Raw genomic sequence first — 13,388 nt, 5'->3', positions numbered from 1 at the left:
TCAGATCTTATCCACAAATCACGCTGTTGCCAATCCTTTAGAATCTAAAATCTAAAGGTTTATTCATAAAGGGAAAAACGTAGAGATGAGAGCTAGAATTGGTTAAACAATTACATACAGTAATGGCAAAGTTCTTAGTTCAGGCTTGTAGCAGTGATGGAATAAACTGCAGGTTCAAATCAAGTCTCTGGAGTACATCCCCTGCTGGGATGGGTCATCAGTCCCTTGTGTAGAGCTTCAGCTTGTAGCAAAGTCCCTCCAGAGGTAAGAAGCAGGATTGAAGACCAGATGGAGATGAGGCGTCAGCCTTTTATAGTCTCTTTTCCAGGTGTAAGAACCTCTTTGTCCTTACTGTGGAAAATTACAGCAAAATGGAGTCTGGAGTCACATGGGCAAGTCCCTGCATACTTTGCTGAGTCACAAGGCATGTCTGCCTTCTCTCCATGGGTCAATTGTGTAGCTGATGGTCCTTAATGGGCCATCAAGCAGGCTAGGAAGAGCTAACACCAACTTGTCTGCGGTGTCACCCAGAAGCAGAGCACAAATACAAAATACAGACAGTATAGAGCCAATACTTATAACTTCAACTACAAAATGATACATACATATAGACAGCATAATCATAACCAGCAACCCATAACCTGGTCTTAGACACCTTATATGACCCCCTTTACCTAAGATTTGGTGCCACTACAGGACCTTGGTTGCAAACCATGTTCTATATGGTCCCAGTTTATATCAATAACGTCACAGGGAGTATTTCAGGACTCATCCTGGTGCAGAGAGGAAGTGAAGAATAAATTGGCTAATTTAATCTACAGGAGAATTTTAAGGAGATAGAAAAAATGATTGCCCATGTTGGAATATGGCCTGATTTACAAACTGCTGCTCTTGCAAAAATTGTTAGAATTTTCTTAATGGCCACAAGTTGTAAAGATTTTATTTGCATGTGTCACTTTCAGTAGCAGAGTGGCACCCTGAACTGCTAAGGCACAACTTCAGTAATGATACAAAGAGAGGTGCGCCATCTATTGAATCATTCACTTCACTTCTGCAGAACTTGGGTTTTCTATAGGGTTTTAGCATACAAATACATATCAGCCCTGACCCTGGGTATCTTATGAGTCCTGTCAAGGGGCTGTATGACTGCAAATAACCTCAACTGTGGTTTGGATAAAATATGTACGATAAATAACCCAAGTGTGAATACAAGGTTATTCTCTGCTTGCATTGTGAACCATGAGAATCAAGAGGTTTACGAAAGGTAGAAAACTTCCCAAAGTGAAGTTGACTGCAAAACTGTAAGAATATCTCCTTCCTGCTTCTGGCTTCCTGTATCATCTATGATCTGAAGGGGGCATTCAAGAACATTGTATTGGCTGGGGTAGACGTGATATGACTACTGTTTGTTGCAATGCTACTGCTTCTTTGTTCACTGCATTATGGCATAATCAGAAGTTTAAGGTGACTTTCCAAAGACTCTTAGATAGTTTGCTTCTCTTAATAGTATAAGGATCTGTGACCCTGCCTCAAAAGTTAATTTTCATACTAGGATTCCTACCAATCTACAATAGGTTTGCCTAAGCAAATAAAAAACTTTGTGAAAACCTGTAATAGTTCAATCTGTGTACGAAAATGTATCTTCACAAATATGCCATTCGAAAGAAATATTTTAGGTGTGCAGAATGGTAGTATTAAACACTGCCCTAAGGTGTCTGGCTAAAGAATAGTATGAAATATGCTCACTAAAGTACAGCTTACAAAATGCATTGCCAAATTCACTTGCTCACTGGACTATGGGGTAGCTGAAAGGTAGTCTAGAAATTGTAACTGAAACATTTAGTTCAGAATGAAGGAATATTTTTTTCAATGTATTCATTAAAAAGTTCAGGTTTATTTGTTACATTCATTCATCTTTTTTGTCTTTCGTTATTTCAAAAGTATATACATTTAAACACTGTATACTCAGCATTATGTGGCAGATCAGTTGGTGAGCTTAGACATGGATGTTTTTCTGGAAATCGTGAAGTACATGTGTACATGTATCTAAAGGATTTGAATCTTTTTATTCATGTTGTGAACTGCTTAATATCCCTTTCTTTTAACAATGGATCTCCTTTACCTTTCAGTGTATCGTCTTTACAATGACTTAAATATTAATTTAACAGCGACACAAATTCTGAAAGACTAACCAATCTGTAGGTGCTTGAGAATGCTTAATCTTTTCTGGTTTTAAAAGCAAGCAGGATTTAGATGTTAAAAACACAAAATGGGAGACTTCCAAGATAAAATGTCATCTGTGTAAAATGCTTACTTTAGTTCTCCATCTCTAATCTCAGAGGCTAAAATAGGGCTTTTCTGTGTGGGTTGAGATATCTTAACATTTTATCTAAAATAACTGGAATTCACTAAAATCTTCTACCAAGATTGCTAACAAAGGCATGTTGTCGTCTTTCATTACTATATTTATTTGTATAGTTAAGGTGGAACACATTCTTACTTGGATGGCATGGAATTTTCTGTTTTTCATAGGGTGCTGGGCAGTGGTAGTGGTTCAAATTTGGGGTCTTTTCAGAAAGATGTAGCCCTCTAAAGCCCCCCTCTCCCACCATTTTACAAAATCATCTGGTTCTTACAATTATTTTTGTACACAGTTGGAGCTGTGGATCTGCTCAGATCTTCCCCCAACTGATCAAAGTCACTCAACATTTATCTTAGTTAGTGTGTGGAACATATGGCCCTTTTGGGGAAGCAGTATTGAAAAAGTTATTGACCTTAAGAGTTTGGATATCAAGAATGGCATATGGCAAAACTTATGAACCAAAAAAGGATTAAAGTGTGCATGCAGGGTTTCCAGGCACAGTAGGTGGATAGTTCAAGGGGACATGCTATAGTCATTGGGCTTGAGCTACACCCATGGATCCCTAGCAGAAATCTGCTAATGATATATAGGCATGCTGCTACCATCCATCCACCTCTGTTCTGGGAACTTTGCCTTACTAATTTGTACAGCTAATTTAGAAGAGGTTCTAAGTATTTTCTGAAAGATAATAAAGTATACATCCTTTGTGCGGTTATGTGAGAACAATTACTGGGCATGTTGCCACTTTTCCACCTGGGGAAATATTATAGGAGAGTGCCAGCATTGATTAATCAATTAGCATTGATTAACTGGAGGGAAAACGAAAGACAGGATAATGTAATTGTGTTTCCAGAACAATGGAACTGAATATGCTTAAAGTCAAAGGTTTCATGATATACAGTCTCCTAACATGAGATGCTCATAACATTTTTTAGATTCCTCTGTTTGCCAGAAGCTGGGAATGGGCAACGAGGAATGGATCACGTGATGATTACCTGTTCTGTTCATTCCCTCTGGGGCACCTCGCATTGCCCAATGTCGGAAGACAGGATACTGGGCTAGATGGACCTTTTGTCTGACCCAGTATGGCTGTTCTTATGTTCTTAACATTTTTGGTTCAGAGGTAGGGAGTATAGGAGGTTGGAGTGAAAGGAGGAATGTAGGTGTATGTGGGAGCAGTGCTAGTGGTGTGGGGTTTGGGAGATTGGAGGGTGGGGAAAAGGGGTGGGGAACAGAAGTGGGTAGGAATAGGGAAGGCAGATAAATGGGGGTGGATGATAGAAGAGAGGAGTTGTGGGGGTGTGCAGGCCAGTGGAATTAGGGAGAGTGGATGGACAGAAAATGGGGGAGATGGCAGGAGGAGTAGGGGAGATGAGGGATGCGGGAGTCTGTTAGGTCCACATCATCCCCTCTCATGTGTGCCCACATCTGGGGGGCTATGCCTCTCTTGGAGGGTGTGTTCCACTCTCCCTGACCCCCATGTGAGCCAAGATTGGGAGACTTTGTCCTTTGGGGGGGTCTGTGTCCCTCTCCCCACATCCTGTGTGTGTGCTGGAATCTTTGGGGGCAGTATCCGAGCCCCTGGCTCTGCCTTGACGTGTACCAGGAAATACAAAGTTAAGGTACATACCACTTCTGCAACTCAGTTTTAACACTACCCTCTTTGAGCAGTGCCCCAAGGTGCCACTAACACCCATACTAGTACTCTGCCCTTACAGAATAGTGGAAACAGAGCACAGGAGCATGATAGGACACAATCTAACATCTTCTCTTTGCTAAGGCAAAACTTGAGTTTAGGTCTCCATTTTTAAGCACTTGGAGGAGAGAGGAAGGTGATCAGGAACGGTCAACATGGATTCACCAAGGGCAAGTCCTGCCTGACCAAGCTGATTGCCTTCTATGATGAGATAATTGGCTCTGGATACTGACAATACCACTGTGATGTATTATATGAACAGACCAACATGCTGTGTGAGGAGGTGATCAGGCTCTGGCAGTTTTGCAGTGGGGAAAACATGATCTCCATGGCCATTCACTTACTTGGGTTCCAGAATGACCTGGCAGAAATGTCTCCCTGAATCACAAATGGTCCCTGAAGCTCAGCGTCCTGTGGTCCATCTTTACAGTTTGGGACATCCCAACAATCAACCTGGTCACAAGAGACAACAAAAAATGCTTTCTGTTTTGCTCTAAAGGGGATCTCAGTCTGGGCTCCCTGACCACTGCTTTTCACCTGAGCTGAGACTTAGCACTTCTGTATGCATTATGTCTGATTTTGATCATCCCTCAGGTCATTCTCAAGCTGAAATTGGATTGTGCCAAGCTCATTCGCATTGCTCCAGCATGGCTGAGACATTGCTGGTTCTCTGACCTCCTCGTGTTATTGGTTCAGCCTCCCATATCTCTTCCTCTTTGCTCTGACCGCCTTACTCAGCATCACAGTCCGATTTTGCTCCTTGCATCTCCAGCAAGGTTAGATGAGGAGGAGCAATGGTGTTTGAAGGCAGTCTGGCAAATATTGCTTAACAGTAGAAAACCTTCCACCACAGTGGCCTATTTGGCCAAGTGCAAGCAGTTCTCGATGTGGTTGTTAGTTCTGTAGAAGATGGCTTGTATCCAGGACATCTTGGAGTACCTACTACACCTTCAGTTGTCTGGTTGTGCATTTAGTTAATTGAGAATGCACTTGGCAGCAATTTTGACATTTCATCCACCCATACATGGGAAATGGGTATTTTTGAGCTCCATGGTAGTGAGGTTCTTGAAAGGAGTCACTTGTTCCCACCCACCGGTTAAAGAACCAGTTCCTTTGTGGGACCATAATGCTGTCTTAGCAGCTGTTATAGGACCTCCATTAAAGCCTCTGGCAACTTCTTCTTTCTCCCTTTCCTGTCTCTCTTTTGGTGATAACATCTGCAAGGAGAGTGTGTTAGTTGCAAGCTTTGATGGCAGATCCTAGTTATATGCAATTTTACGAAGACAAAGTAACCCTGCTTCTGCACCCTAAGTTTTTATCTAAAGTGGTTTCTCAGTTTCACTTGAAACAAGTTATATTTCTACCAGTGTTCTTCCCTAAACAGCATTCAACCCCAGATGAATAGCATCCTGACACATTGGATGTCAGGCAATGTTTAGCTTTTTACCTGATAGGACTAAACCTTTCTGTTCTTCATTCCATCTGTTTGTTTTATATGCAAGCAGTCTCACCACAGACTGTCTCTAGGTAGATAACTTCCTGTATCATGACAGCATACAAAGTAGCTCAGACTGTGCCTCTCAAAACGTGCAAGTTCATTCCAAGGGCCGAGGCAATGCTGATGGCATTTCTAAGTGACATTCCTATATTGGACATTTGCGGGGCTGCTGTTTTGTCCTCTATACATACATTTACAAACCACTGTGCCATTGCAGTGCATCCAGACCAGATACTTTGGGAAGGTAATCCAGCAGTCCTTGTTTAAATAGAGTCTGAGCCACGCCTCCTGTGAGTACTGCTTGTGAGTGGCCTATGTGAAATACACGGCTGCATCTACTTGAAGAAGAAAAGACAGCTACTTACTTGTACTGTAACTGTTCTTGGAGATGTGATGCAAACATATTCCACAACCCAACCTCTGTCCCCTCTGTATCAGAGTCTGTACTCTCAATGTTCCATGTGAAGGAATTGAGGAGGTTCAGGGTGGCTCTTCCACAGCCAGAGGAGGGCCTAAGGCTGCAGGGCACAAGCACTGCCCCTATGGGCCCTGTTAGGCAAAGTTCTTTGGCTTTGGTGTTCTGGGAGCACACACCATGTGGAATACACATCTGCATCACATCTTGAAGAACAACAGTTACAGTACAGGTAAGTAACTGTTTTTTCTTTGCTGTAACTTGATCTGATGATACATACCGAAAACTGTGGTAGGGCAGCAGAGGGAGGTACATTAAAGCAGTACTAAGTGAGGTTAGCCTCAATTTTGGTAATTTGCACCTCATCTGTACTTAATTACAATCCAGCTGCTAATTTGATCCGTTTTTTGGGGTTTGAAGATCAGGATACCTTGATCCAAAAACACATCACAAATTACACACAGTTTTTCCACAAACTTTTAATGTAAGAATAAAACAAAAATTGATTGTGGCCTCTTACTGACCTCTTAGTTTCTCTCCTCCTCTCCCCCCATTAATGGGGCATCCCCCCCCCCCCATGGCCCAAGGGAATATGGGTTACATTGGAAATAAAGAATTCTGCTGCTGCAGCGCCTCCTATCAAGGAGAGAAAAAATCTTTGCAAAAGCCTGAAGCTGGCTCAAGACCACAGATCAGAGAAGAGCAACAAGAATGATTAAAGGTCTTGAGAACATGACCTACAAAGGAAGGCTGAAAGAATTGGGTTTGTTTAGTTTGGAAAAGAGAAGACTGAGAGGGGACATGATAGCAGTTTTCAGGTATCTAAAAGGGTGTCAATAAGGAGGAGGGAGAAAACTTGTTCACCTTAGCCTCTAATGATAGAACAAGAAGCAATGGGCTTAAACTGCAGTAAGGGAGATTTAGGTTGGACATTAGGAAAAAGTTCCTAACTGTCAGGGTAGTTAAACACTTGAATAAATTGCCTAGGGAGTTGTGGAATCTCCATCTCTGGAGATATTTAAGAGTAGGTTAGATAAATGTCTATCAGGGATGGTCTAGACAGTATTTGGTCCTGCCATGAGGGCAGGGGACTGGACTCGATGACCTCTCGAGGTCCCTTCCAGTCCTAGAGTCTGTGAATCATAGCTACACTCCTGATCTGCCTGCAGCAATTAAATCAGTTGCTGGGATAAGTATATTGTCCTCACAAGATGATTATCTATACAAGGACATATTGAAAACAGAGTAATGCACACACTGCTGATAAAGAACAGTACTAAACAACAAGAAATTGTAATTTGACAGGTGTTTGCACCTTATATCATGCTACTGATATGATTCAGTATATAAAATAAAAAGTCTAGCCAAATCCCATTACTTGCTAGGTGTTCTCCTAAATTAGAACAGCTGAAGGCTCTATCTTACACATGTAGGTGTAAGTCAGAATGCACCAAAAGGTCACCCCATGACCAGTGTGACCTTATCAGAAACACGGCCTCCCTCCACCACCACCACCCTTTTTTTCATCCAGCTGTACTCTCAAAAGCCTTGGTGCCAGAGAGACGAAAGACTCAGTGGTAGTTAGATCGCACTAATTCTACTTAATACTATCTCGGCATTGAACTTGGGAGCCTGATGATGCATGGAAATCTCCCTGGGAAATGTTTAAGCAAACTATATGCTTACTTTATGTCATACAAAATAGCACAAAATAATCACAGCACCCCCAGATTTGGGCCCAGTATTTTTAACAGGAAGCTTTGCTGGTTGTTAGGCACCAAATCTAAACTATATATTCTTTGTGTCTTATGAACATGCTAAATCTATATAATTATCTCTTTTGATTTTGTTTAACCCAATACTTCACTGCTATTTTTTCCCTAATTAAAAGCCAGTCTTGAAAGCTCTTCATTGATGAGTAAAACCACAACAATAAACTAGAAAAAAAATTTGGTAAGGCAGTTTATACAGTTTCAAACATCTAAGAAGTTATAAACAGAGAGCAAGATTGTTTTAAAAATTAATGAAAACAATTGCTAAGGAATACTGTTACAAGAAGTAGTAGTTTGACTTGAGATTTATATAACACTTTCTTATGACCTCTGTTACATGATTCAGCATTTCTGACATAAACAACTTAGAATAATGAGATTGTGATTACGTTTTGTGGGGAAAATGTCAAAGAAGATCATCCTTCATAAGAAGGGCAAAGTTATGCTCAGAGGCATAGCTTCAAGTAGCCAACAAATTTGCAAATTGTTTAGAAAATCTGTCTTGATTGCTTGCTAAAAGCAAGACTAAAAGGGATTTATAGTATCAGTCTCCTGAGGTGTGCCATTGGTGCATTTATTATACATTGTACCAAGTTTAATTTCAGGCTGTGTTTCCCAGAAGGTGCAACTCTCTTTTTAAAATGCATTTAAATCTTTTTTAGGTAGACTGGGGTCAACTGGACTACTTAGTAATTGACATGCCGCCTGGAACAGGAGACGTACAGTTATCAGTCTCACAAAATATTCCAGTTACAGGTACACTTTTACTGTGACTCTTTCAAATACTTCAATATGTTTAATTCTTCATAGCAATAGAAACATCTTTTAGAAAATTACAGTTGAAAATACTAGAAATGTATAGAAACATAATGTGAAAATATTCTCTGAATGCTGATGAAAAGTACAAACAATCTTTAAAATGTCAGCAGTGACACAGTTTTTTCTTTTCTTTTTTTTTAAGTTAACAGACTTAGAAAGCTAGAGAAGTTGAACAAATCAATGTTCTGGGAAAAAGCAATTGCATTGTAAATTGATGGAGGTAGAGTTAATAATAGAAAATATATTCCCTGTCACTTTTCATTGTGGCATATGAATGCTAATAGAGTTTAAAAAAGTTTGTCTTGATAATTGTTTTTTTTTTTTTTTAGTTACAAGTCAAGCAATCTTCTTAATGCACAAAGCTTAATCAGGCAAACTACACCATGCTTTAACACACTAATGGATCCTCCTTTCTCTGGTGTTCTGAATTTGAATTTTAGCTGGAGATTTGAATTCGTATGGCTCAACTCTGTGACATACTAAGTGTCCACAAATCTCATTGACCACAATGGGAGTTAAAGATGCTGCCTTTCAACAGGCAAAGGCATTTCCTACAGGATCACTCCTTGAATGAGTGGTTGTAGATTTGTCCATCTAATATGCTTTGACAGAGACCACTGTCGGCAGTGAACAGAATGAATGACAGAAATTTAAAACATAAGAACATAAGAGTGGCCGTACTGAGTCAGACCAATGGTTCAGTTAGTCCAGTAGTCTGTCTTCAAACAGTGGCCGGTGCCAGATGCTTCAGAGGGAATTAACAGAACAGGGCAATTTATCGAGTGATCCATCTGCCATCATCCAGTCCCAGCTTCTGGCAATCAGCGTTTTAGGGAGACCCAGGGCATGGCATGGCATTCCTTATCATCTTGGCTGTTCTCCATGAACGTATCTAATTCATTTTTGAACCCAGTTATACTTTTGGCCTTCGAACATCCACTGGTAATGAGTTCCATAGGTTGACTCTGCATTGCGTGAAGAAGTACTTCCTTCTGTTTGTTTTAAACCTGCTGCCTATTAACGTCATCGGGGAACCCCTGGTTCTTCTGTTATATGAAGGGGCTTTCGGAAAGTCCAAGTATACTATATCAACTGGATCATCCTTGTCCACATGCTTGTTGACTCCCTCAAAGAATTCTGATAGATTGGTGAAGTTTGAGTTCCCTTTAGAAACATCATGTTGACTCTTCCACAACAAATCACGTTCATCTGGTTCTGACCATTCTGTTTTTTTAGTATAGTTTCAACCAATTTGCCTGATATTGAAGTTAGGTTGACTGGCCTGTAATTGCCAGGATTGCCTCTGGAGCCTTTTTAAAAAGTGGCATTACATTAGCTATCCCTCAGTCATCTGGTACAGAGGCTGATTTCAGTGATAGATTACATACCACTGTTGCATCCGACGAAGTGGGTATTCACCCACGAAAGCTCATGCTCCAATACGTCTGTTAGTCTATAAGGTGCCACAGGACTCTTTGCTGCTCTTACAGATCCAGACTAACACGGCTACCCCTCTGATACCATACCATTGTTAGTATTTGGCAAAAGAAAGAGAGAAGGGAGTCTTAAATTATGTTTCCAGGAAGAGACAGTAACTCTCATGTCAATGGCGATTGTTAGCTTAATTAGAGAAGTTCCTCCAATACTTTTGCGGCTATCAGGTAAATATGTTGATGTGTAAGGGAAATAATATGGTACTGCCTTGTACAGCTTCCACTCTGTTGACACCAAAGTTACAAACAAACAAGCTCATATGTGCATACATACATCCGTTTCCTTTGGCACTCCTTCCCTCCTACTTTTCTTTTTAAGCAGTAGCAAACTAAAGTAATATTAAAAGTTTTCGATGGTTATTTCACTTGTGATGAAGGCTCATAACAGGTTGCTAACAGAATATAAAATTGTATGGTATACTTCTAAAAGCTGTGTGTTACATGGCTGTTCTTTCTAACAAACATACTTGTCAACTACTTGTCTAATTGATGTGTGTTCCTTCACTGCTTGTCTCCTGTCAGCATTTCCTTTTAAAAGAAATAATTTGAAAAATGTTAGTTTGTGCATCTTGAACTGGAAATTCCTCACCCTATATGGCACATTAAACCTGTTTCCCTTTTGTTTTTAAAACTATATTAGGTTTTTGAAGTAGCTGCTTTACATTTGCTAACTGAGGGCTTTTGCAGAAAAATCCCAGCATGTACTTAAGAAACATCTGCGGATACCACACTTTCTTAGTACCTTATATCACCACTGAATGTGGTGTGCAATCAGGATATTGTATGCTGAGCGTGCTCTGTATGCTTTATCTTTATCTGATAGGGTGTTTGAAGGAGAATGTGAGAATAAATGAGTTATATGAAAGAAAAATTTTAGATAAATCACAAACAAACAATTGCAATATAAATCCTATGGCTTTGGCTTGCTAACAATGATCAGACGGACACAGGTTTGCCTTTGACAGTAGCATTTGTAAGACCTGAAAGCTGATTAAGAGCATAAGTTAGGGTTTGACTCAATGCCAGGTTTTTCTTTCCAGTGTAGACATACCCAGTGTCACATGGTTCTGGATGAATTCTAGTAGAGTTGCATACAATATTCTGCTGCTCTCTTCTGTGTGCCATCTTATTCTTAGTTGGGTGTTCTCTTTCAGTTTTTACAGAAAGAATCTGTTGTTGCCCCATCATCAGTTACTTCTCTGATTTTCTTGTACTTTGTGTTTCTCTTGAGGGTAACATGGATTGTGATAGTGCTAGTGGTATAAATCCTTTCTCTCAAGGTCACTATACAGTTTTTTGCATTTAGATGTATAGTCTCAAGTGTGGTGTGCATGAAGTTTATATTTGCCTTGATTTGCAGGTGTGCACATGTGAGATGTAGTGTTTGCATTACATTTTCTGCATTCTGTCTGAGGGCTTGGCTACACTTACAAGTTGCAGCGCTGGTGGAGGCTTTCCAGCGCTGCAATTACACCCCGTCCACACTTGCAGGGCACAACCAGCGCTGCAACTCCCTGGTTGCAGCGCTGGCTGAAAACCCATCCCGGCAGGGGTATAAGGAGTGCAGCGCTGGTGATCCAGCGCTGCTCAGCAGGTGTGGACACTCACCAGCGCTTTAATTGTCCTCCAGGGAATAAGGAGTTATCCCAGAATTCCTGTTCAGCCACTCTGCTCATCAGTTTGCACTCTACTGCTCTTGCCTCAGGTGACCCGCCCTTTAAATGCCCCGGGAATTTTAAAAATCTCCTTCCTGTTTGCTGCAGCCAGGTGTGTGTGGAGTGCAATCAGTTAATCTTTACAGGTGACCATGCCTCCACGCGGCAAACGAGCCCCAGCATGGAGCACTGGCGAATTGCAGGACCTCATTAGTGTTTGGGGGGAGGAAACTGTGCAGTCCCAGCTGCGCTCCAGCTGTAGGAATTACGATATCTTTGAGCAGGTATCAAGGTCCATGCTGGATAGGGGCCATGATCGGGACGCGCTGCAATGCAGGGTGAAAGTTAAAGAGCTGCGGAGTGCCTATTACAAAGCCCACGAGGGGAATCGCCGATCCGGAGCTGCCCCCACGACCTTCCGTTTTTACAGGGAGATGGACGAGATACTTGGGGGTGACCCCACTGCCAATCCCAGGACAACGATGGACACTTTTGAGCAGGCTGGGGGACAGGCGGAGGCGGAGGCAGAGGAGGCGGCGGGGGGGGGGGTAGGAAAACGTCAGTGAAGCTACTGGGATGGGGGAAGACACCCCAGATTTCCAGGAGGCATGCAGCCAGGAGCTCTTCTCAAGCCAGGAGGAAAGTACCCAATCGCAGCAGCCAGCAGTTGCAGAAGGACAAGCAGAGGAGCGGGTTACCGGTAAGCGGCTTTTATTTTCTGGGTGGAAATGTTTCTGGAGAGGAAGGGGGGTTATGGCTGCATGCATGCATGCCTAGATGTGGAATAGCCCATTGATGTGGTCTATCACGTCGCGGTAATCGGCCTCGGTAATCTCCTCAAAAGTTTCAGCCAGAGCGTGGGCAATGTGCCTTCGCAGGTTTATAGGGAGAGCCACTGTGTTCCTTGTCCCAGTCATGCTGACGCGTCCCGCGAGGGGTGGGGGGACCATTTCTGAACACAGGCAAGCCGCATAGGGCCCAGGGCGGAATCCACATTGCTGTAAAAGAGCCTCCCGCTGTTCCCTAGTGACTCGCAGCAGGGAGACATCTTCCAGGATTAACTCCTGTGAAAAATGTTGGGAGACTCTTTAGTGAAGAGATAGGGAGATAGTGAAGATCACCCCTGCAGCTGCATCTTCACTCAACCCCTCTATCACTCCAGATTACCTGAAGCAACCAGCTCCCCTATATCAATTAAGCCCCACTTCTCCCTCTATAAGCACCCCTCACTCACCATTTCGTGGCTTCTGTTGTGTTATGTGTGTGGTAAAAGAATGCTAAAGTGAGAACTCCCTCAGTGTAACTATTAATGTCTGGAGATAGTGAATACAATGCTGCCCCTGTTAAATATTGTCATTTCTGGGTTTCTACAGTGACCTTGACTACTGGACTGAGCAGATGTTCCACCGCACAGAGGCTGCACAATTTGAGAAAAAATCTCCGAAAGAGCAAAGAGGACATGCTGAAAACTGTTCTTCAGCACTCTGCTAGAGAGAGTAAAGAATTGAAGGAGTGGAGAGAAAAGGAAAGCAAGATCCACCAGAGGGAAAGCAGGAACCGGCAGAGAAATGCAGTGGCCAAAAGGAAAAGCACAGACCAGCTTCTAAGCATCCTGTCGCGCCAAGCGGACTCTATCGAGTCACTCGTTGCCATGCAAGCAGAGCACTACCGTGCTACT

At 42.1% G+C, this 13,388-nt stretch overlaps 1 protein-coding gene across 10 annotated transcripts in view; it reads left to right on the top strand.

The window, feature by feature from the left end:
* The window catches only part of NUBPL (nucleotide binding protein like), a 157,050-nt gene that overhangs the window by 84,798 nt on the left and 58,864 nt on the right, over positions 1-13,388 (top strand). For all 10 annotated transcript variants that reach the window (XM_039538840.1, XM_039538838.1, XM_039538841.1 and 7 more), the window contains one exon: positions 8,406-8,499. In XM_039538840.1, coding sequence (XP_039394774.1) covers positions 8,406-8,499 — 94 coding nt within the window. The remainder of the gene's footprint in view (positions 1-8,405; positions 8,500-13,388) is intronic.

The sequence above is a fragment of the Mauremys reevesii genome, linkage group 4, assembly GCF_016161935.1.
Source record: "Mauremys reevesii isolate NIE-2019 linkage group 4, ASM1616193v1, whole genome shotgun sequence".
Classification (NCBI taxonomy): domain Eukaryota; kingdom Metazoa; phylum Chordata; order Testudines; family Geoemydidae; genus Mauremys; species Mauremys reevesii.
This window is presented reverse-complemented; position numbering and strand designations above follow the sequence as displayed.